This window comes from Limulus polyphemus, unplaced genomic scaffold (assembly GCF_000517525.1).
Source record: "Limulus polyphemus unplaced genomic scaffold, Limulus_polyphemus-2.1.2 Scaffold1518, whole genome shotgun sequence".
NCBI lineage: Eukaryota > Metazoa > Arthropoda > Merostomata > Xiphosura > Limulidae > Limulus > Limulus polyphemus.
The window spans coordinates 76,048-102,434 of record NW_013667128.1 but is presented as its reverse complement, the minus strand read 5'-3'; the positions used below and the strand labels follow the sequence as shown (position 1 = coordinate 102,434).

At 32.1% G+C, this 26,387-nt stretch overlaps 1 protein-coding gene and 1 long non-coding RNA gene across 5 annotated transcripts in view; one reads left to right on the top strand and one right to left on the bottom strand.

Moving 5' to 3' along the window:
- LOC111086887 overlaps positions 1 to 3,341 on the bottom strand; it is a 6,050-nt gene extending 2,709 nt beyond the window's left edge. The window contains exons 1-2 of the long non-coding RNA XR_002611608.1: positions 3,177 to 3,341; positions 2,568 to 2,685 (exon numbers count right to left, since the gene is read on the bottom strand). This is a non-coding gene — a long non-coding RNA (uncharacterized LOC111086887). The remainder of the gene's footprint in view (positions 1 to 2,567; positions 2,686 to 3,176) is intronic.
- The window catches only part of LOC106463925 (Down syndrome cell adhesion molecule homolog), a 108,382-nt gene that overhangs the window by 42,643 nt on the left and 39,352 nt on the right, over positions 1 to 26,387 (top strand). For all 4 annotated transcript variants that reach the window (XR_002611606.1, XR_002611607.1, XM_022391566.1 and 1 more), the window contains exons 7-12: positions 9,569 to 9,716; positions 14,171 to 14,319; positions 14,685 to 14,816; positions 14,987 to 15,151; positions 20,802 to 20,872; positions 25,147 to 25,384. Coding sequence is in view for 2 of the 4 variants with exons in the window: in XM_022391566.1 (XP_022247274.1) it covers positions 9,569 to 9,716; positions 14,171 to 14,319; positions 14,685 to 14,816; positions 14,987 to 15,151; positions 20,802 to 20,872; positions 25,147 to 25,384 (903 nt within the window). In the remaining 2 variants the exon portion in view is untranslated. The remainder of the gene's footprint in view (positions 1 to 9,568; positions 9,717 to 14,170; positions 14,320 to 14,684; positions 14,817 to 14,986; positions 15,152 to 20,801; positions 20,873 to 25,146; positions 25,385 to 26,387) is intronic.

Here is a 26,387-nt window from a genome sequence, read left to right as displayed (position 1 = left end):
CTTGGGCTACTCTTTTATCAACGAATAGTGGGATTGACCGTCGCATTATAGCGCCCTCACAGCTGAAAGGGCGAGCATGTTTTGTGGACGGGGTTTCGAACCCGCGACCCGCAGATTGCGAGTCGAACTCCCTAACCACCCAGCCATGCCTGGCCACGTTTTTACTCCACTACAGACTCTTTCAAGTGATATTTCTGATTATTATGGTAATTTTCTCATTATTTTCGTTTCATTTTTAAAATTTTATTTTCTGTTTGTTTTTGTTTGTTTTTAATTATGCACAAAGTTACACAAGGGCTATCTGTGCTCTACCCACCACGGGTATAATCTATCATTCATTTCTCAGACAAAGTATTTTCATCATACATTTTTCGGATCAAAAGAAAACTTTAGATAGTATTTTTGTTGAAATAAACAAACCGAAAATTATAATTTGAACACTGGGAATTTTCTACGGCCTTGAAAGCCACCAGTCACCCTTGTATGAAGGAAAATGCACAAACTCTTTTGAAAATATCTTCGTTGCCATGGTAACCAGGTGAAATTCTTTTAACCTTTTAAGAGTTTCTTTTTCCAAGTAGCATCAACAGATTCATTGGGTCATGTGTGGATAAAACTCGCATGGCTGGAATCTGTGTAGCATCAAAGCTAGTGAATAAATAAAGAGACGTGTATGCAAATGTTTTTTGTAATGAAACGAAATGGTATCATCATTGTTTAGCAGAGTGTATATGAAACACACACATTTAAAAGTTGTCTGTTGGGACACACGCAAGTGGGTATAAATAGAAATTAAATCGGTTATTACCTGAATTAACTGCAGTTGGTGTGATGGACTAAATATTCAAGTGTTGTTTTTTTTCTGTGAGATTTTATTTTTTTTCTGGAAAGAAATTCTTTGCTGAGTAGATAAGGCGTAACCTATATCTTATTAGTTTTAATGAGAAGAGAAAATAAAAAAATGACAAAGAATAATAAAAGGTATGTAGCATCTACTAATTGATATCGTAGAAAAAAATGGAAGATTCTTTTCTGGAAAGCTTTGAAGGGCGAAAGAGTAAGAAATAGCACAGATAGAAAGAATTCAGTTAGGAAAGATAACGAGTATAAAATGTGAATACAAGTGGATAGGCCTATATGTTGAGCATTAACACCATTGTTTTTAGAAAAGCCACTTTGAGCTATGTCCACCGCGGGGAATCGAACTCCGGATTTTTGCGTTGTAAGTCTATAAACTTACCCCTTTTTCACCGGGGAACGCATCAATACCATTTAATAATGTTAGCTCTTTATTCTCAAACTGATATTTGAACCAGTTAGAAAAGTATGGTTTCGACCTCGTCTTCCTGATTTATCACCACTACTGAAGATGTTTTTCTTACGCTCAAGACATTTTAGTCTCTTCAGTCAGATATTTAGTCACCTGTAGACCAGTCAAGCGTTGTTCAATTGTCATTCTAAAAGTCCAAACTACGATATGTCTTAAGTTTTTATATATCATGTTTCTAGACTACTTGACAAGGTGTTTCAGTACCGATGTGTTGAATGATTTCATAGAAGAGTTATAGTTATGCGTCGTTCATCAATAAAGACGATTGAGTTCCACTCAAACAAATGTTTATGATACGAATGATGAATAATTTAAACTACCTGAAGTTTTTGCATAAAGCATGTTTCACGAAGAACATATACATATATAAAAACTACTCCTAAGTTTATTTTAGCAAAAGGGAAAATAAGTGATATGATAGATGGCAAGCTCTGATGAACTCGGGGGACATGTCATAACTAGTCCCGTATACGTTCATCTTTGTATCGTATGCCTACACAAGCATGTATGTAACACAGTAAAATGAATAGAAAGAACCATATGAACGATACGAACAGAAGTAAATACAAGCAAGAAATATTTACGAAAATATCCTAAGTTAGAATAAGTAAAAATACCCATGATTCATCTTTTCTTCGTCGGTAACAGTAATTACCCTATATTCTAGCTTCCTATACCGTCATTTAGAATTTTACCAATAGAAATAAATCAAAATAATCTTCCTCCACGATAATACACTTTCATGTGAAGTGTCAAAGAACAATCTTGCATATTTACCTGCAATGAAAACATTATCCTACACAAGTTTAATTCTACGAAGAAATTTATCACGATTTCTTATGTTTAATAATGATGCTCACTCGATTTGTCATTGGTTTTTCAAGATATCTCAAGATGTAAGCTAGGTCCATATTTTCCTTTATGCAAAGTAGAATAATATGATCATGATGAACGGATACAGAAACTGCATTTTTATTCAAATTCTAAAATATGATTTTGTGAGTCTGCTTCCTTATTCAAAGCAAATCTGTGCAAAAATATTATATACCCCATTTTCTTGGTAATCTTTCGCCGTGAAATAAACATGGCGTATTTTTCTTGCACGTATTTGCGTCAATTAAATCATACAAATTATACCAAAATCATAATATTATTAAGTATCAACTCTCAATATTGTCTACTCATTTTATTGTAAATTTGTTTAAACTACCGAGCTTACATTCTAAAATGAACCTACCTTTTTATCAATTCAGGCAAAATAGTTTCAGTTTCAGGAAAATGTTCAACGTTCCAGATATCATAGTTGTGATCCACCTTCAATTCAACGGTCAACTCAGCGAACGGATTTTCTTGATCTAGCAAGAATGTTTTATCTTCATGTTTTAGGTGATTATTCTACTGACCCATTTCTGTTTTTATGCATTGAATAATCAATTATGTATCATCTTGACCTTAGTTTCTACCATATTTAGAAAATTCAAACACACCAATTAGTTTTGTTTTCATAACAATCTGATGTAAAAAGAAATATATATCAATTTACCACCAATTTGTATAAACTTACATGTACTTCTAAAACTCCCACAGCAGTGATCAATAACCTACAACGTATTCATATACAGAACTATAAGATATCTGTGGGAGTTGTTAACGCAGAGAAAATTGCAGCTTTTTTGAGCAAAATTCACGCCATCCAATCCTAAAGCCTTACCATCACCCCAAAGGACAAACTCGTAGAGAGCGAGTAGTTGAGTCTCTGACTGTTATAAAGTATATTCTACAAGCGTTCCTAATATTCTTCACGCTGAACGTAAGGGTTACAATTAGCTACTAGCATTTTCCTTACCAAATGACGTTGTCATGGGAAACGAGCTTTGTCAAGTTGCAACTCTTGTAAAATATGCATACCATATTATCAGAAATTAAAAATAGTTAAATCATATTTCAACAGTTCTTTAAGTTAAAGACAGTACACCTTAGTGAGAACATCAGTTAGCTATGAGGTACGGCTGTGTGCTTACAGCTGTTACAGTAATAACAGACAATCGTGGGTTGATCGACTGCCCTCTAGCAGCGGAAAACAGAAGAATATCGGAAAGATGCTAATTTTCAATAGGCGACAACATTATTATTAGCGAAAAATATGAAGTTCTAGTTACAAAATTAAAATTACAATATATCATTGTCTGTGTGTATGTATGTAAATATACATATATTCTGTCTGAATACTTTACACACTAACTATTTAAAGATTGTGTCCAGTTCAATTTCATCAGCCTTTACCTATTTTCTGGTCTTAGACCAATCTATGCTTGTAGTTGTTAATGAGAATTGTATGCTTATAACTATTCCCCCCCCCCCAGTGGCACAGTGGCATGTATGCAGACTTACTACGCTAGAAACTGGGTTTCGATACCTGTGGTGGGCAGAGCACAGATAGCCAAATGTGTAGCTTTGCGCTTAACTACAAACAAATAAACTTAAGTTTATGTTTAGTGTAATATTTGCAAAAAATAAAAAACAAAAGTTAATAAATCATCAATTTTTGTAATTAAGGATATTTTATAAGCGAAAACTGAATTTAAATATAATTTTAGAAGGTGTAATTTTTCATTTTCAGCTGTTAAGCCTAACGTATGTATATATTGTAAGCATTCGTGGTATGAACTGTAGAGATGATAGAAGATGTTCTCGTCACATATCTCCATAGAAACAAGCCTCGTGGAATAAGTTATTTCAACGTGGGAGACAAATAAATGATGACAATCTTAGGAGACAGTTGGAAATAAGCATCAGATAATTTAGTGGCATTATTTTAATGCGTTGGAAAATGAAATTAAAGTATGTTTTACTGTAGTCGTGATGATAAAACTTTAAAATGATAATACTTTTCATGTTCTACCTATAAAATTCTGTATCGATAACGTCAGTGACAATGATAGGTACATGCTTTCACAATCATGCATAGCAAATATTATTATAATATCAATGTAACCACCAGTTAAACATTGGAAAATATATAGAAGATATTAGCTCATATATACTCAAATTAAAATATGTTGCTGGCTAGCATAATTTTTATGAATTTCAATATTTTAAATCTAAATCGTCAACGTTTCAAAACGTATTTGATTCTTTACAAATTATAGAAATATTCGTTTCACAACGATTCTCGTGCTAATCGCTATATATGGTATTATTTTACCTGTCCCTGTGTTTTTGTTTAATAAATTCTTTCATTTACGTGCATTTTATTTACAAGCAATGCATTATTGAACTTTTGTGTTCGTTAAATATAGCATATATATATATACATTAAATATGAATATGCTTCACCTATTATCTTAAATGTGAAACTTTTAACTGAAGTTGACTCATAGTATTAAAAGGCATTCAATTATCGGCTACTAAGTAAATTTTCTAAGTTTTTATATTTTTCACATCACTCTCAGTTATATAATAATTAGAAAACAAGTATCATTTGTTTTTCATTAGAGAGAAAGGATATTAAAATATATTGCTTTCTTCAAGCTCGAAGCTATTTGTAAAATATTTTGAAATTGTGAAACACTAATTATTGTGTTAATATCATGTTCAGGAAATCGTACTGAATGAAAAGTTGATGTTACATAAACGACATGTATACATATAACTTAAATTGAATTATAATGAAAATAACAAACTCCAGAAGGTTGAATATATTATATTAAAATAAATTTGAATGTGAAAATAAACAAGTCACGTGAGAACCACAGCCAAGATAAAGTCTCGGTGGTATATCATGTATCAGAATTACATTTTGACATTTTTTAGCGTGACGAAAGTAATGTGATGCCACTGAAAATTGATCGCTTTTGGGAGAGATTGTAACAGCCCTTTCTGAGGCAAAATGTTCCTATACTCACACTATAAAAATGTGTGATTGGAGATTCAAGCTTTCCAAGAAGGGGATACCCCTTATAATTAAGGGCATTGGAACAAAGGAATATGGATAAATCATTCATAAGGAGACTTGCAATAAGTCCTACCCTAATCGTGGTAAGCATATTGTTTGTTTGTTTGTAAATTAAGCACAAAGCTACATAATGGGCTATATGTGCTCTGCCCACCACAGGTATCGAAACCCGGATTCTAGTGTTGTAAGTCCGCAGACATACCTCTGTGCTACTGGGGGGGGGGTCTAGTAAGCAAAGTGCACCGTGTTGTACCAGGAATCCACAAACACAAGGTCAGAAGCCACCTTTGAGGACGACATTACACAACATAATCAAACTGGGTATTTGTGTGGAAAAGTGACACAACTCAGGTGAACACAAGCTGCTTTTATGACATATCCATGAAAGGAAGACGAACTGTAGAAAACTATGTGAATGGTGAATGGGGATAAACGGTTGTACATGATGATACTCGATGAAGCGTGTGTGTACCATAACTATAACTACTTTCGTTCCTTTTTCTACCAGTCGCCCCCCAGTGGCACAGCGGTATGTCTGCGGACTTACAACGCTAGAAACCGGGTTTCGATACCCGTGGTGGGCAGAGCACAGATAGCCCTTGTGTAGCTTTGTGCATAATTAAAAAACAAACAAGAAAAAAAACAATTCTACCAGTCAATAGATGAAAAAAGTTCTAAAAGTTGTATATGACATGTCACAAAACATTTTAGAATGAATTCATGATTATCGCTGGATAATGCAGAGGGTTCAAGTTATCAATCAAGAGAGCGATACAAAGGTCAAGGTGAACTCTGTTTAGAATCAAACCAACATTCTGGATCCTTTGTATAATACAAAATACCAGTTTTGTACGAAAACGAGGACAACAGTCTACCAAGATAAGACCTCCAGTCATATCTCCTATTGATCCATTGCATAACTCAAGCAGTTGGAGAATGAAACCGGTATTCATGCTATTCCACACGACGAAGCATATGTGTACCTTGTTAGCTGTAGCATTCCATTTTCTATCCGTGAATGGGTGAAAATATTTTCTAAAAGTGGTACATGATTAAGTCTCAGGAAGCAGCGCATTTATATTGATGTGAAACCATCGTTCTCATACACTGGGTGGATTATGGAAAGCAGTCAAGGAGAAGGGATGTAGTTTGAGCATAACAGACTTACGACGGAGCCTTTTACATTAACAAATACGCTGCAAAGCAATTGAAAAAATGCATGTTAGTCAGAAGAAGGATGCCGTAAGGGGCGAAATGAACTATAACGACGTTGTGTAGAGCTTTATATAGATTTCATTTAACTATCATCTAATTGGCAAATACACAAGTTAATTTTTGAAAGTTGAAGATCATCATTCAATTTGACCTAAAACTGGATTAGACTCAATTTTTATGAATACAATTTAGTGCTCAAAAATTATCCAAAAGAAATAAATGCACGTGAGTATAAATAGATAAGAGTACTTCGTGCAAAATAACATTGATTGGCTGTTGGAAATCATGTTTCTATGAAATTAAATTAGTGAACAGCAGTAAATGAAGGACTATAATTGGTATGTTAATGATTATATGAACTGTTGATTATGATTTAGATTTGACTAAAAACATAAAAAAACAAGCCTGCAAAATAGCCAAGGAGCAATTTAAATAAAATTTAGGAACATTCATTTCTTTAATAATTCGAACCTGTTAAACCCAAAAGTGCCTGTTATGGATATGTATTGTGAGACTGAGTTTTAAATCGGCAATTTAAAATTACCACCAAAAGTGGACGTTTCAGTACATGATTTTTTTTTCTGGTAACTGGGACATCACGTAAGACGTAATGAAGAATTATTAACAACATGCTAAATATATGCTTCATTTTAGTTGTGGAATTGTCTAAATGTGACTGTAAGTGTATTTACCCATGAAATCTATAATTACATGGTATTTACCTACTTACAATGACAAAACTGAATGATAATTACTTATTTATTTATCACTTTACAATATCTAAATATAATGTGCTAGAATATATTTAATACTGGATTAGTATTAATTGTAATCACAGTTCATGATGGACTGGGTGCAGGTAACTTGCAACAGTGTGTCAGCTGAGTTTAAAACGCTACAGAAAGAAGCACACTGCATTTTTTTGTGGATTTTATCAACAAACACACAACTAGTGTATTTGAATAGTTAATGATTTCTCTTGAAGTTTGTTTCTTAACAATTGTCATTACATTACTATACGACGTTCAGGTTTTTTTTTTCTTTCATTTATTATATTGTATTATTTGCACTTATAATACCTGATAGCATTGTAAACAGAAGATGATAATGCGATCCAACTGCATGCATTCCATCTGCTACAATGCTGAAACTGTAGTTGTTTAGGCGATGGACACTTACGTTTTTCTTATACTTTGAAAGGCTGCATTGTAATGAGTTATGGATAACGGCTGGTACCTTAAGGAAACGAAAGTACATTTTTATGACGGAAGTCTACAAAAAAGCTACACTGGGATAAAATCACTTCCATAACTTAACGCCTTGTGAGGATATGACTCTACATCTTAAAAGTGGCCACACCAAGAAGTCAACATGGAAAGTACTCTTGCAACATCATGACTTTCAAATGTTAGCGAACATGAACTCACTTTCTGAGAAAATGAAAGTAGCAGAGAAGTCACATATACAACGTGCCAGAGAAAGTAGTGCCTATGGATAAAGCTTATTGTACGTTCCTCACAAAAACAAACACGTGATATTCGATGACGAGGAACCCACTTTGAGACTATGATATAGAAAAATGTAAACCAGCCGCTGCTGGAATGGCGTCAAAGGTATGACAATCTAGTACCAGTTCGAATGTTATCTGAACTCTCTCCACAAAGCCTCATGGAGAATATAACTTATAAGTATAAAACAGGGTGCAGAACCCTGATGTGAAAGTGCCAGAAGTCCAGTCTCTGTTACATTGAGCTTGTTAATGCCAGGATCAAGCAGTAGGAGATGAACGTGTTAACAAGTAAATACATGTGAAGGAAAAGTTTGATGATATATGCTTATTGTAATGATGTTAACGTCTTTTTCTGACGATTTGCTTGTTTGTTGTTAAGCGCAAAGCTATACAATGGGCTATCTGTGCTCTGCCCATCACAGGTATCGAAATTCGATTTCTAGCGTTGTAAGTCCACAGACATACCGCTGTGCCACTGGGAGGTTTGCTGGCTATTGCTATGTTTTTTGTGTCCCAGGTGGCCTGATAAGCTCTGGTATTGAGTAAAACGCATGGTCAGAGATAGATACGCTAGACATAGCGTTGTTGAAATACTATTAAACATTCTTCTCAAAAAACGTTAAGGAAACAAATAAAGAATGTAAGTGTTTAAAATACAAAAAGTTTAATACTATTGTGTTATGAAAAATGTAAATGTTTATGTTTCTAAATAGCGTTGAGAGTGGAATTTTTGTGCGAATTTGTGGAAAAGTCTCCCTTAAAATGATGTGCCTTATTGATATATATAAAATGTAATACAGGTAATATTTTGTCATAAATGCACTGTTATTCCACTAAACTCTGACAAGACAATGCATTAATCGTTACATACTTATAATTAAAGTAATTATAGACCAGAATGTTTTTTAATTTTTTATCAATTCAACTAAAAACATACAAGTTCGTATATAATTGTTTGTTTCTTATGTTTCTTCAAATTACATTTAAGCCAAAAATGAAAGAATTTAGTTTTTATTTAGAAATACCAATTGAATATTTTAAATCTCAAAATTCATCTTAAGAACAAGCATTTTCAGATTCTGCATGTATGAACTGAGTAAAAATTATCACTCCCAACTTTTACTAAAAAAAAAGTCCCCAGGTGATAGGATTTGGATATTCACGCCTAGACTATATATAGTATATGTGAATCTGGTCATGAACTGTATTTTCAATAAAGTTTCGGTTGTTTTCACATATTTTCAATAGAAAAGTTTAGAAAAGAGTAAATAACTGATAAATTTCTTCGAATTCTTAAATATAAATGAAAAAAAGACACACGATAATAAAAAATAATAAAGTAAAAGCTAAAAGTGGCTGCCTCTCAAAATATACTCATTCGCTGTACTTATATTACTTCTGTAAATGGGTATCAATATAAAATAATTACTATTTCCTAGTGTAATGCGCCCCAAAACAGTGGACACGTGGTGAGATTATTTACAGACATGGTAACACTGCACTGTACTTGTTATTTCAAAGCTTTCCTGAAGTCCTAAATAAGCTGTATCTGAAACAGGTCCTCCACAATTTGTGTCCAAATTCTCATCCCAGACTCTGAGAAAAGGAGATAGAGCTGTGATACGATGTAATACTATTGGAGAAACTCCTATATTTATACAGTGGCGTGTGAATGGAAAAGAGTTTGATCCATCAAATCGACGGAGGTAAGAAGTTTCTAACATATAAGCCACCTCTAAAAAACTGATCTATCTCGTTCTACTTAAAGTTTCACGCTAGTAATGCAGTGTGTTCTTTACGTTAACAAATAACAAGCTGGATGAGTCGACATGACCTAACAAGAAATTTGAAGCACATACCATATTACTTAAATGACTTTTTTCCTAGTATTTGAGAGAAAGTCACGATACACAAGTTGTTTCTATTCTTTCACATTTAATTTGTTGATTACAGATGTCAGACGCCTGTTAAAAAAACACTTTATACCGTTATTTTGTCTCTCAGAAGTCACTTCCGGAGATCTTTCGTCCAGAACAGAGTTTATAAGCTGGACTGGACGATAAGAGACAAAAATATATATCTTAATTGCTATTTGTATACACAGCACAAAATTATACGTTAGCGATTTGAATGCCGAAAGATGGCAAGTCACTATAAATCAATAGGCCTAACACTTCTTACAAAAGTCACGTTGAATTGCATGCATATGTACATATATTTCATGTTCCACTTAATCTATACAATATAGATTTCAATCAATGATGTGGAAATAAATTATTTCACATTTGTTGTTTTGCCTCCCACGTATCTCTGCACAAGTAAGTTATGCCTTTCTACATGAAATCTCGTCTGATGGGCTCGATAAAAAGCAGTGGCGCAGCTGCCTGGCCAATGTCTGAGCTAAGTATAATAAATTATTGAGCTACAAAGGAACATAAGCGCAAAAAAACTAGTTTGTTGCAGTAGGGGTGATGAGGACGAACAAACAATCGACGGAATCATGCGGTAGTGCGTAATCAGTTACATCATTTAATTTAGAATATTCAAAACTCTCTGTGCTTATACAATGTAAACTGGCTAGTTATTTATAAAATGATATTGATTTGATGCTAATACATACAATGCTATGCCACAATATTATAGACCTCTTTAGTCACAGACTTCAATAAATTCTGCAGACATACATGCAAAGAGACCAGACCAAACTGCTGAATGCAATGGTGCCCAGGTAAATTCAAAGGATTTTCTACATCATTGATCAAACATATTTCTGGAGTATTTGTTAAATAATATGCTGTACAAACATTTTAAGTGAAAGCTAGCTAAGCAGTTAAATCCAGCCGGTCTGATATCCTTAGTAGATGAATAGCTTTAAACTGCAATTCATTTGTTTTTCAAATTCCTCTTAATTCATTCATTATGGATTTTGAATGACAGCTGTTTAAAAATTACTTTTCAGACCTACCTTTTGTCTTCCATAAGGTGCTGTCCAGTAAGTATTTCCTTGTCAATATCAGAATTCGTTAACTAGACTGGACAATGAGAGAAAAATAAATCTGAAGCGATGTTTATATAGAGAATTAAAATATTTTAAAAGTTACGTTTTGTACGCCAAACATCATTGGAAAGCGATACATGCAATATACATTTATAGGTCTAATATTTGTAACAAAAATACCATTATCTTACAGTTTTTCGCATTACTGTTAATTTGGATTTCATATTAGATGTATATAGTAATTGTATTTTAAATCTAGTCTTTGCCTCCCACTTGTCATGCCAATGCTGACTAGGCGTTTCTCTCAATAAAAACTCGTTACTTAGGATGAACAATAAGGAAACTCAAAAGGTTGTTTTAAGTTTTATTATATATTCAATATAAGAATCCTAAAAATTCAGTTTGAATGCGAAAGCTTGTGATGCATTTATTTTTCATACTCTCTTTAATTTGTCCAGTATGGATTTCAAGCTAGAGGTATGTAAAAATATCATTTCACATCTATTTTTTTCTCCTACATGTTATTGCATGGTAGGCTTTTCGTTCAGTATTAGAATTCTTAAACTGAACTGGGCGATGAGAAACAAAAGGTTCTGTGAAATGTTGTTTACATTTTCAGCCCAAAAAGTTTTAGGTTACGGTTTTAACGCCGAAAGCTATCGAACCATTGTAAACCAATAGGACTTATACAGAGAGTTGAGTACATTATGTTAAAACAATTCTGAGAACTACATTTTAATATTGTTTGGTATGACGTAGGTTGTGCAATTTCACCGAAAACTGACACCTTTTGGGAAAGCTAAGTAACACCACTTTCCCGAAGCAAAATATTCATATACTCAGGTTATAAAGATGTGTTCAAAACAGAAATTTAATTTCCAAATCTTGAATGCCTCTTGTGCTTAGTAGTAATGTAAAATAAATGAATATTTATCTGTGGGAAAGCAAGATCACCCAGAAAAACACCTGAAACAATACATTGTTGTAAATAAAGAGCGAGGTTTTGTATCAGTAGAGAATCCTAGAACACAAAAGTCAATAGCAAAAGCTGTTCAGGTTACCCAAATAATAGTATGCAACATAATCAAAAAGTGTCTCCCTCTGGAAAAGCTACACAAGTTTCTTCTGCGCCATATCCATTCATCTGTTGAATGCCACAAGCAGCTGGAGAAAGAAATGGGTATTCATGCTATAACGTATGGAGATATATTGGTCAAGTCGACAGATGCAGCACTTATGGATTTTTGTGCGATCGAACTTTGAAATGGGTGCTGGAAACTCGTTTTCCTCATACACTATCTTGGTTATAGAACGCCTACAAGGAACAGTGGTATGAATTTGACACGACAAACTTACGACGGAGCGTTTTGCAATGAAAATTGTGCTGCAGGACTATTGCCTTCAGATAGATGTGGCAACATGGAATATAACGACGTGTTAAGGTTTGAACATAGTTTTAACATAACGTACTCTGCTACTGTATATGTAATAAAGACCATTTTCGATGTAGATTTTGTCTCGGGCTCACTTGTGTCTAAGATTTTGTATGCTTTCGTCCTTCAAACTGTAGCTTTTAATTCTTGTAATCTACACATAATCAGTTTTAACTAATATTCTGACTCTCGTAGTCTTGACCTGCTAAATAATTTGATATCAAACGAAAAGCTTCCTAACCAGTGATTTTTTTGGAGACAGAAAAACAGCTTTGAAACGTTATTTTTCTCTTGTTTCTGATTTACAATCTGTAATAGACAAATTTAACAGAAATGAGAGAAATGATCTACAAACTAACAGGATTTTATCACATTTAGTAGCTCTTTAACTGGCTTTTTGTTTTTCCCATATTATTGGTTTTTGCACTTTTTTAATGTTATTGTTTTTATTCATATCTTAATTTTCTATAGCCTAATGAAATGGAATTAGGTGAAATACTAAAAGCTCAGAATGTCATAATTGATCACAGTTACCATTAAAGGTCCAGGTGTAACCCTTGGGAACGTGGTTGAACAATTAAGAGATATTTCAACGCTCCCTGTTTTCCAGTGTCTGAAGTTTACTAATGTAACAATTACCGACCCCAAAAGGAGGCATGAATTAAAAAGGAGTATCTCACGACATTTCCCATAATGCCTCAAATGAAGAACACTTTATTAAACATTGCGCCTGCCCATTCAAGCAGCAGTTTATATAAGACCAGTTATAGTTCACGATTGAGTGAATCACTCAGTAAATGCTAATTGTTCATAATTGTTTAAACTACAAACATTTCCACAACAAACCGTAACTAATGCTATTGTGCTACACCGATTGTGATCATCAAACATGGTTTTATAAAGACTAAAACCAAGATAGTAACATGAAAGCATAGATAATCACTGGTCAGTTTGTCTCATTAACAGTTTCAGTGTTAAAAATTTGTAGAAATATTTTGTAACACAAAAATACTTACAAATAATAGTTATCAGTTTAATCTATATTTCAATTATGATATTTTTCTGCAAAAACGCAATAAAATTTCGTGTATTAACGATTTTCTATAATATTGATTTCACAATGATGAAATATTTGTTCATATACTGTCAGCAAACGTTAAGAAAGACAAAATAAAAATACGCTGTTCGGTTTTCTTTTTCTCATTCTAGGCCGTCGAAAAGGTGATAAGCATGCAATTGTTTAACGGTATTTTGAAATACACATCTTTTGAATATGACGTCACTAAAACATTTAGAATAGTAATTGTTTGTATTTTTTTTTAAAGAAAACCAAATGTTCTTTAATTGAATTTGTAACAGTTATTATTTCATGAGGAAGTAGTTTTTTTAGGCCACCAGACTACTTACATCACTTCGTGACATCCAGAATTTTCCAGAGTTACGTTAGTCCTGACGATTCAAGTACATCGCATCTGAGAGTAAACTGGAATATCTTAGTCTGTTATATCTCTTTATTAATTAATAGACAGTCATTACGAGAAGAAAAACGTTTTATATCTCCTCCCAAAATAGAGAACTCTTTTCAGCTCTTTGCTGACTTTATGTACTTTTATTTAAAGTATGTTCCATTGATATCTTCTTTTCTACGAGGTTATTGTAATTGTGTGAAAGAACTAATACAAAAAATATACTTTACTGATTTTACTATTTCATTTTTTTATTGTGTCAGCTATAAATACAGAGAAGATTTTACGCAGGAAGGAAGAATGGCAGAAATAATAATTCCTTCTGTTACGAGAGATGATAGTGCTACCTATACGTGTGTGGCTCGCAATGATTACGGAGAAGATAACGTGGATATTGAAATCACTGTCCAAGGTATAATGGTAAAACAGTCAATATCTCTACGAGATATTTATATCTGTGCATATTGGAAACTTAAGTTATAAACAGTTGTCATTTTTTTATATATATAGTGACAGCTCGAAGTTGCCGAAAAATAAATAATTGATGTGAAGTTATTTTGAAGGTAAAATTCTTTTTTTATGTTTTGCTAGGAATTAAAGAAAATCATCAAAGAAAATGTTTTGGTATTAATAACTGTTGTGTCATTGGTTAATATCATAACAAAATTGGAATGAATTTTTAAAAGTTCAAGCAAGTGTTATTTTTAAATGGTTATATCGTAATAAAATACAGAATCAACGTTTCTCTTACTCTTTAATACGTAATTTCACCATCAGAGATCCCCGATATGCCACACAGGATCAGAGTTCAAGAAATTACAAGTCGTGTTGCAGATTTATCTTGGCCGCCTCCTTACGATGGTAACTCTGAAATTATAGAATACGTTGTCCAATGGCGGGAAGAGCATGGTAGGTTCTATAAAAAACAAGGTTTGTTGATCTATGATTATGGTGGATATTTTTGATTATTATTTTCGCATTACTATTTTATGTTTAAAATAAAATGTTTCTCATTTCTAAAGTAAGTTAAAGCATGGTATTAGATGTTTAGTTATCAAATTTCTTTTGCGTCCCTTCAGACCACTGGAATGAAAATAATCAAAGAACAGTAAAAGGGACTGAAACAAGTACAAGGATTGGAAACTTAAAACCCCAAACGAACTATAGATTTAGGATTAGAGCAAAAAACTCCATCGGAGCTGGTAATTTCTCCACTGAAATTCAACAAAAGACCGCTGCGGAACGTAAGTGTTGTTATCTTTCAATTTAACTTACAACCATTAAAATATATATAGTACAACAGTGATAATTTACTCAAAACAAAAACAGTCAAGTTTAAGCTACTTAGGATAAAAGGCCTTAGAAACAAAATGTACATTAACCAAATCAACTTGATGCTTATTGCGCTTAATTATTTACTTTATGAAATTAGCATTATCTTATTGTAGCTAAAGAAATCCCACCACTTACGTTTTCTAACTTATACGTAAAAAAAAAGTCACGCGTCGCTTCAGCATGCCTGCTGATGGGTCACTTTTTACATGGGAAATCTATTTGCAAGCATCTTTGGTGATACTCATAAGAAGAGTTGCTGATACTTTAAGTGATGTTTTTTTTAAATAAATCTATGTGTTTAACTAAGGTACACACATATAAGTTACGTTAAGATAATGCAGTATTTCATTTCGATCACTTTATAGCGAAGTGTTGCATTTTAAAAGCAATTACTTTTTTGCATTATTCGACGATGTTCAGCTAGTAAATTGCAAATCACTTATTGTTGAACACGTACTCACTTATTATTGAGTTTTCGTTGATAAAAAGTTTACATATTGAGATTTTCTATACCCTTCTTACAATACTTATGTACTTATGATACGATTCTTTATTTTATTTTTTACTATTGCTATATTTTTCTTTGTTTTTGTATTAGACTTCAGTTCTTCAAATGAATTGTGAAAACCACAAGTTAATGCCAAAATTCTAAAAAGTGATTTTTCAAGCAACCTGAAAGAACGTTTACGGTTCTTACGCTATAAATAAAGATGGCATTGCTATAAAACATATATACTTACGTGTGTAGTGTATACAGTAAACGCCTTGTGATGACTACATTCTGGAAAATTCCGTTTTTGACATTTCCTTTTTAAGATGCACTTCATTTGTTTTGAGAATTTGATGGAGACAGCTGAGAATTATTTTTTCTCATCCGACGGGAAGTAGAAAAATAATAAAGTGAAGATCTGTATGCAATACCAACTACAGTATAGATTAAGACCATCGATCGAACATTTTCAAACATACAAAACTTGGGTGATTCTAAAGAGAGCTTTTAGATTGTTTCTAGAATCGATTTTCGTTTCCCTTGGCCATTTAGGGACCTTGCTCTTCCACGGTTGCCATCAGGTCGTAAAATCTTTCAGTCACTCGAATTTAGAGTTGTTGTTTTGTTTTTGTACTTAGTAGAAACATTTTCAGAAACATTTGGTGTTTTCTACATATGGAGCTACATTAAAGCCAAGGATTTATTGATTTGTCTCGTATGAGTACGTGCTTAGTTCTTCTTTGCGGCTTAAACATATAATTTAAACATCAAAGCATAACCGTGTATTACTGATTCCGAAAGCATCATTGTTACTATTCGAGATGTCGTCTCAATTCTTAATGCACTTTTTTTTTTGCTACTATCGGTCTTTCAAAGAAGTATCTATAAACAAATGTATTTGTATGTACACTTGTGGTTATTTTGATGATTTAATTCAGATGTTCCACTATACAAAAATATTTCAAGTTTGAACGATGGAATTATGTGAACAAATCAAGCAAGCTAAAGTCACTGATAAACGAACTTGAAGCTATCAAATACGTTAGGGGAAATATTTCAGAATTACTAAACATCTTTGCCTTATTAAGCCGAATCAGTAAATACACTTCGACACATATTCTATGGATGAATATGACAGCTCCTTCAGTATATGCGATAATTCTTTGATTTTGTAAGTACATCTTTACATCTAATTCTTTTATAGCCTGCGAATTTCTGTTACTCTTCTTTTTAGAATAAAAAAATAAATGATATTTCTAATTCCTTGTACTAACGGGAAAACACTATTTGAACTGTGTTAAGCAAAGTATTTTCGTCGAAACTCTGGACTACTTCATTTCATTATACTATGTAAAGCTATTATAATAAAGATAGACAGGTAGAAAATCTTCGCTTACACAAGAGGAGGATTAACCAGTAACGGTCTAAAATAAACATGCCGCTATAATCAGGGTTCAATAACAAACAAACAAAAAACACAATTTATTCACAATAACAACACTTAGAAATAAATTCAACACAGTTAATAAACAAATACCTGGCCAGAACTTCACACCAATATTAATAAATCGATAATTATAATAATCATAATGGAACCAGGAAAAAAAACTAATTAAAAACAAACAAACACCAGCAAATACAACATTCAAACAACACCTTGCAATGTCAGTGTCGATAACAATTTCGAGTGACAAACAGCAATAACTATACCCTTCAATAACTATCTCGAGACTCTCTCTCTCTCTCTTAGTGGCCCCCCAGTGGCACAGCGGTATGTCTGCGGACTTACAACGCCAGAAATGGGGTTTCGATACCCGTGGTGGGTAGAGCACAGATAGCCCATTGTGTAGCTTTGTGCTTAAATACAAACAAACAAACTCTCTTAGTGACGCTGCTGGTAGGGTATTCATTCACAAAGTAGGTCACGAGAGTGCAACCTCATGTGATCATAATTTACATACTGTTACGTATCTGCTCGTTTGTTAATTTCAGGTATAATTTCTTTCCGAGGAACTTCGGCGATACAAGTCCTTTCTTAATTAAAACTGTTTATTCTTTCTTGGTACACATTTTAGTAATACACAAAATTTCCACAGTCACTTTAAACTTAACAACCTTTATAACACACGCTATAAATCACAGTGGCCAGGTGCCCTCTTTTTTAGCATATAAGCCCGGCAAATAAAGCCAGCGAAAAGATAGATATGCAGATAGATTGAAGATAGAGATAATTGAGTCAAGCGAGCAGTAGGCACTGTAAGTAAAGTGTGTGAATAAACACTCGCACATTCGCGAGGTTCCTCGATAAGTCATGATCCTTCTAGAAACTCCAGCGCGCATGCTCCCAGCGTCGCGTGACTTCCGCTGTCGTAACAATAATCATCTTCTACATTAATAGTATCTGTACGTCACCCCTATAGGGAAGCTGGTGTCAGTTTCATACACACACACACACACACATATATATATATATTTACTCAAATTACAAATGATTATGTAAAAGGTGAATTAGCATTATAATTCAACTAAAAATTCATAGATGAACTAAACGATAGACGGAAATAATAAATGAACGATAAACACAACGATAATCAACAAAAAATAGAATTTGCTATCTTCCAACCACTTTCACTTACAAAATAAGCATTCAACCCCCACCCGTTAATGTACTAACAAAATTGGGTCACAACCTAAACATACATGTTCGTTTTTCTTTATTCTCTATCTACTTAACAAAACTGTAGCAAAACAATGTAAAATTACATGATTTATACAAAAGAAACATGATCAAAACAACAGATGCAGAACTAAAAAAATCAAGATACAGATTCAATAAGGGTTGGGATCTGTCCAATCTGATGCTACAACTCAAAAGGTCCCAGATCCCACTACCACTCACCGTCTGTAGCCGGAAGTGAGGATGATAGTTACTCCAAAGACATAAAAATAAATATCTGGTATCATCAACTATCTTGGATTTCGGTCAAAAATATCACCCGACTCTACCCTTTTCATAAATAAATAATACATGATGTTGTAAATTTAGTGCTACGATAATATACAGTATATGATACTATAAACTATAAAGCCACTTCTATAGTTCTGGTACCCCTACTACCTCCATTAGCAAGGACCTAATATTTCCACTTAATCATGTCCAGTTTTCTGAAGTTAGCCTTTTGGGCCCAGATATGCTGAAAGCTTTATTAAATATATCGCAAGTGTTTATGTTAAGATCTTTTATACTAGTATTCTGTAAAGAATATATATTTCAAGTTAGAAATAGTTGCAATATTTACTTCTTAATAAGTTATAAAACTTATAATAAAATAATTCAAAGACTTTATTAATTTCAAAATTACTATAGCCATTAAATAAATATTTATCTTCTAATAGCTCGACATTATTCGCGAAGAAATTAATTTTATTACAGATTGTTAAATTTTATTGACATATGTGGCACCACACTATTTGGGGAGGACAGTCCCAAGATAAGAAATTTAAATTCTCTTCTTTTATCAAATATGTCAAACTGCACTTTATCTTCTAAAAAGTTAATATTTAAATCTAAAAAGCGTACTAATTGATGTTCAGGATAGTTTTCAGAAAGGTTAAATTCTAGATTTTTAATTTATATTAAATCATCAATATAACTGAAGATTTGGTTTGTTTTGAACTTCGCGCAAAGCTACTCGAAGGATATCTGCGCTATAACCGTCCTTAATTTAGCAGTGATAGACTAGAAGGAAGGCAGCTAGTCAAAACCACCCACTGCCAACTCTTGGGACACTCTTTTACCAACAAATAGTGGGATTGATCGTCACGTTATAATGCCCAACGGCTGAAAGGGTGAGCATGATCGGTGACGGGGATTCGAACCCTGATCTACTGATTGCGAATCGAGCACCATAACCACCAATAACAAAAAGTAAATACATATTTGTGAGGACTGTTACTTTGTTCATAAATACATTTTCATAAAAATAAAGATACAAGTTAGATGTATGTGATGAGAAGTTGGCCCTCATAGAAATGACGATTAGCTGCTTAAATATTTTATTATTTAAAATTATATAGTTTTCATGTAAACAAAAATTATTGAGATTTTTGCATTGAACACTTGAAAATTCATACTTATTAATAACCATGTTTTCATTTATAAATCATTCTATTAAACTATTGTTATTATATCTTTTAAATGTAATTTTTATATATGGTAGTGAAACTGTATGTCAAAACAGAGAAGGCTGAATTCGAAAAATGTAAAGATTCTAAACCTTACAATATTCGTGAATTTTTTTATTATTATCCAAAATAAATGTAACGAAATGTGAAAATATTTTAATTTATTTTAGAAATTAGAACATCTAATATTTAATATGATAGCTACAGGTATGGTAGTAGTATTTAATGAATTAGTAATAAACTTGTACTTAACGGGAGTCTTATGTTATTTAGGAATTACGTGTAAGAAAAGTAAATATAAATACTTGTAATCAATAGGTATATTCCATTTTTAATAGCTTTCAATAAACTATTAATAATTATAATATTTTCAGATGTAAATTTAGTAAACGTTTTTATAGTATTAATTTCATTTATTATAATATGTGCATTAAAGTTCTTGCATATAAATCCAAAGTTGCTGTTAGCTTTATCAATTAGACATATTTCACTTTATACTTTTGTATCAACGATATAATTTTATATTGTATTGTTACATTTTTGCTCGCGCGATCATGTATTTGTTGGCGCGTACATCTATAATATAAATGTTGTATTTTTACATAATTGTCTTCTCAGGGCTGTGTAGAACTGAGTAATCGTCTGATAAATATATATATATATTAAATAACATTTATAGATCCGCTATGTTTATTTATGTACATAACTTAGTTACTTGTAGTCAAAATTGGTTAAACATTTCTTTAGGATTATTGCAGCTTATCAAAGTATGTTTATTAAACTAAAATGCATAAGTTTCGGGAAGTAACTCTTGAATATTGACCAAATAATAGAAAAAAAAATATCTTAGACTATAAAATAATTTAATTTCATTCTATTTATAGCTCCTCAATCTTCGCCCTCTGATGTCAGAGCTGTTGCTGTAAAATCAAGAGCCATTATTGTATCGTGGTCGGTAAGTTTTGTTTTTATCTTTATTTTGTTTCTTCTGTTCTTTTTTGAGTGTAATTCTACATGCTCATTTTTATTCTATTAAAACAAAATTCATGTATGGTACATCTTCCAAATAAATAGGAAAAATGAACATTATTATATATTTTAATGTCTATGTTTTGAAAGTAAAGAGTCCCATTGATTTCATCTGTCCTTTGCTTGTCCTTAAGCACTATTTAAAACTAAATAACGCTATTGAAAGACGATTATCCGCCAAGAGTATCACATTCGGAGTTGGAGTTACCAACGACCAGAAAAATATATAACACAAAATCTGTGAAATTGGTAACATAAGGATACATAAAAAAAAGTTGAGTCGATGATACACACATGACGTACTTATAGTGATGAAAGCTTATTATTTATTTTTCTGTGTTTAAGCGCAAAGTTACACAATAGGCTATCTGGGCTCCGTAGGTATCAAACCACGATTTTCTCGTTATAAGCTCTTAAGATTACTGCTCAGCCACCAATAGCATGATAGAAATGAGTTATTTCAAAAAGAACAAAACTACAAAAACATACATTCCAAATAAGCAGAAAGTTTTCTGCAACTAATTCATCTATATTTAACATCCTTAAGATGAAATTTGCACATTATTGTTTAGTGCATTATATTTTAATTATACCTTTAAATACCATTAAAATATACTAACAGTCCATCACAACTCATGCTGTCTACTATAACCTTTATATATTTGAAATATTTTAAAAACGTTATTACAACTAGTACATTTTATAATTTTTGGATACTATCGAAATACAATAGAAGTTTGTCAAAGACTAAATAATTTTACTTTTATCTTCATACATCTCAATTTTATTGTACCAATTGCTTTTTTCATGCTTTTAGAACGATACAGTTATTACATATAAATGACTATAATGTTTTCAATAGCATCTGTAGATTTGATACCAGGAGAGCTCAGTAAAAACAGTGTATGTGTTTTGTTTCTGTAATTTATACAAACTGCTTGAGTACTTAGTTCATTTTGTAATTCAGTATGAACGATATGTTCAGTTTTCGTGTGTCGTATATTTGAAATGGTTCAACTGAAAATAGTCATTTATTTGTATGTATTTTCATCGGTATAGGCATATTGAAATAATTCACTCTTTATCATGTGTAATTATTGGGTTCTATCGAAGATAAGTATACAGTAAATTATCTGTGACAACAGAAGTTTTCGTTACCTAGCTTCAACTCACCAATAAACATTAAATATAGAGCACTGTGAAGGCTGACAGATTATCAATATACTCGCAAGCAGATGTACCTAGTTAGATTTCTTATTAATCTCCCAACTGATATTCTGTACCTATAAATTATATCGTAACAAAGAAGAACAACAAATCGATTGTCTTTAAATATTGAAAATCGTTCGGTTATAATGGAAATAAATGAAACACGATTTATTGTTTACTAAGTTTCTACATATGTGTACAACTTGAAATTTTAAAATGAGCTTCAATTTTATTTTTATAATTGAAATATTCTCTTTATATTAATTACACAAGTCAATACGTAGAGGTAAAAATGCTACTATTATAATTCAACATGCTATATTAATATCATTTTTACTAATAATGATTAGATCTCTACAAAATTATCTAAATGACTTGAATTTTCTGTATGAATTGCATTTTTTCAAGTAGTTCTTTCTTCCAATAATTCAAAGCGAGTATGTATTTAAATAAGTGTTGTTTCTCTAATCATAATTTGGTCATATCACAGTCAAACACCAGAGGAGGGTCCATTATGTCAATTACGTAACTCTTTAGATATTTTGTAATTAAGCACAAAGCTACTCAATGGGCTATCTGTGCTCTACCCACCACGGGTATCGAAACCCGGTTTCTAGTGTTGTAAGTCCGCAGATATATCACTGAACTCTTTAAGAATTCACAGACTTATAGTTTGCATGCTTCAATGAAATAAAACGTGAATATTTCTGTTTCACAAATGAAATTAAGTCACTTAGGTTTATTTCTAGTTGTCTGTAACTGTTAGCGTTAAATGCACTTATAATATTGGTTCCTTGTTGGGTTTTTTTTTTCCTTTATTAACTGTACTTTCGATTACTTGGATAAAGATCGTAAATTTTTAAATAGAAATAGTCAGATTATTAACTATAAGTCTTAATTGAAAATTTGCTCACCAACAGATTACAGGAAATTGTTTCACCAGTAAAAGTAATTATAATTTTTTTTAAAACTGGATTTACAAAAGATCCGTCTTTGGCCAGGAGTTACTCTAACAAAACAAATGATTTGTGTAGAACTAATATTTGGTCTTTTTCGAGATTAGACAACTGATTTATAGAAAATTAGGCTTTGATCAGACTTCTTGTGGCTAGAAAACTGGCTTACATATAAACAGATTTTAGACCGGATTTTGAAGTTACATATCTTATTTGTATATAAGCATTTTTTTACCTTTTTTCGGGTATATAAGTGACTTATGCAGGAGTTTTCTTTTGTCAGAGTCCATAGTTAGGGCTATTATTGTGAAACAAATGGTCTATGGTCGTAATAATTATGGTTGAACAAATGGCTTATATAGAAGCAGCCTTTAGTTAGAGTTATCATAATTAAAGAAATGGCTTACACAGAATCAACGTTTAGACAATATTATGAAAGTTCAACAAATGATATATTCAGGAATAGTGTTTTGTCAAAGTTATTGTGGCAAGTGTCTATTCGAAAAGTTTTCTATCACGGTTATAAGTATTAAAGCAATTTTGATATTGGAAAACTGATTCTTCATTGTATTATGAAACTGATTCTTCGTTGCATTATGAAACTGATTCTTCGTTGTATTATGAAACTGATTCTTCGTTGTATTATGAAACTGATTTTTCGTTGCATTATGAAACTGATTCTTCGTTGTATTATGAAACTGATTCTTCGTTGTATTATGAAACTGATTCTTCGTTGTATTATGAAACTGATTTTTCGTTGCATTATGAAACTGATTCTTTGTTGTATTATGAAACGTTTTTTTGTAAAATCTGGATATTTGCTAATAGTTTATTGGTGGATATAAAAATTGCAAAATAATTACACGAAGATAAATACTTTCATAGCTAAATAGAGATGTTTACGATAAAATATGTAGGAAAATATAAAGCTAACCTTTAGATGTTACAAGTAGTTCTTTCTTCAGCATGTGGTAGACATTTTATAAAGATATATATATAGATTATAGTTGAAGGCTTACAATTTGGTCTTACAGGCAGTGAAAGTGTTTATTGTAGAACCCAAGAGAACACATTTTATGATATAAAATTTTCCTCTCTGACGTACTTTTTAATTTTATTTTTTGTATAATAAAGTAGCGCCTGCAACCATTGACATCACAACAGAGTAATGTTTTGGAATTCAATCAAGTTATAAAATCACTCGTTTGTATATAGAATTATAAACTAGAGGACTCCAAATCTCGACATGTTATGCAGAAACCCCCTCGGTGATTCAGTGGTAAGCTTCTGAGTAAATAAAGCTAAATATTGAGGTTAGATCCCTGCAGTAGACCAGCATAGATTATACAATGTGCAGCTTTGCGCTAGAATTAACAGTTAGGTGACAATCACATTGAAGATTTATTCGAAATGTAGAACAAAAAAGCCAGTGGCCCAGCGGTATGTCTGCGGACTTACAACGCTGGAATCCGGATTTCGATACCCGTGGAAGGCAGAGAACAGATAGCCCTTTGTGTAGCTTTGTGCTTAACTACAAACAAACCAACAAAACCAACAAACAAAAAAGCAATTGTGGTAGTATTAAGCAAATAAAGTTCTCAAGTATGACACCCATGATTTAATAAATTATCAAGAAAGTGTTATTTGGGGTTAAACATATTTTTCTACTGTGTAATAACAGCAAGAGATAATATTATAAAATGTCTACTTCATTAGGAGTACTCCATGAAAGATTAATGACCTATTTAATTAAATGTCATTAGAACATGTTGATGCTTTATTATTTTCCCAATAAATTTTGAAAAATAATATGGCGTGGATTTTCAATGCAGACAGTTATGTTGTATTAGTGTATCTAATAATCATTCATATTTATTATATTTAATTCTCTAAAAGATATATAATATATATATATATATTAATTTAGTGCGAATGTTTTACAGACAACTGAGTACGACGCTAAGCCTAGAACTCGACTCATATTTTCATTTTATACGTTTTATTGTTTAAATCATTTGTTTATCTCTCTTCTTAGCCCTTGAAAGAACTCGAAACAGGTGTAACTGTACAAGGGTACTACGTTGGGGTCAAACCTCGTGCGTCGTCTCAATCGTTCACGTTTCGAACTGTCATGTTGGACGACGAAAATAAAGTGGAACAAGAAATATCAGGTTTGGAGAGAGACACAGAATACATCGTCATTGTCCAGGGTTTCAATAGTAAAGGCCCAGGTCCACCGTCAGATGAAGTTTATGTGAAGACCCCTAAGTATGGTGAGCTTACAACTAAATTAAAAAGCCCTTGGTAACAACACAAAGATATGAATTTAGAATTCTATATCTAACTAACAATGCCTGTCATACTAGCAGCTGAGATTCAAAACAGTTCACGTAATTTAATCTAAAGCTTATATCTAAATTTCAAAACTTAGGTTAACTAAACTTTCTTTACTTATGTAACTAAAAGAATAAGAATTTAGTTGCACATCACAGTCTGTTCCTTCTTAAAATGTTTATTGTTTATTTATTTGTTTGAAGTACAAAGCTACACAATGGGATATCTGTGCTTTGCCCACCACGGGTATCGAAACTCGGTTTCTAGCGTTGTAAATCCGAAACATGCCGCTGTGTTACTGGGGGGCACTTAAAATGTTATTGGACTGTGAATTTTAGAATTTTTTCTGTCTGTAATTATACTAGAATAATAGTGAAAGAATTAACATGATATATATGCACTGGTTATAGGAGTTTATGTTCTATATAATTTAAAAGTTACTAAATAGTTTAAAATGACACTCGTTATATTTTATATAATGTTAGCAGATTCCAACAGCAACTTAAATGTATGTCTTGAAATTCTACAAGCAGCTTATGCTAAAATATACAAAATAAATCTGAGGCACATAAAATATCTGTTTACATCTTGCTATACATATCTTTTTCTTATTGCTTTATTACAAGACCGTAGGTTCTGCAACCAAATTAATCCAATGCCGAAAAAAAGCTGGTTTTATTCTTTGGTCATTATCAATGAGTTACTTAGAATCCAAGAATAAATTATGGTTGAAACATTATGAGAAATATTGCCAAAATGTTATTGATATTTTTTTAAATACAACTCTGATCTTGAACAACCTTAAACATAATGATAAAGTTACGTATAGGTCATGGAAAAATCTGAAAATCGAACTTCTATGATGGGCACTTATACGTCATAAACTGTGGCTATTAAATATTACATGTCTCTTGTAAAATGCTCAGAATGTTTGGAAAGAAG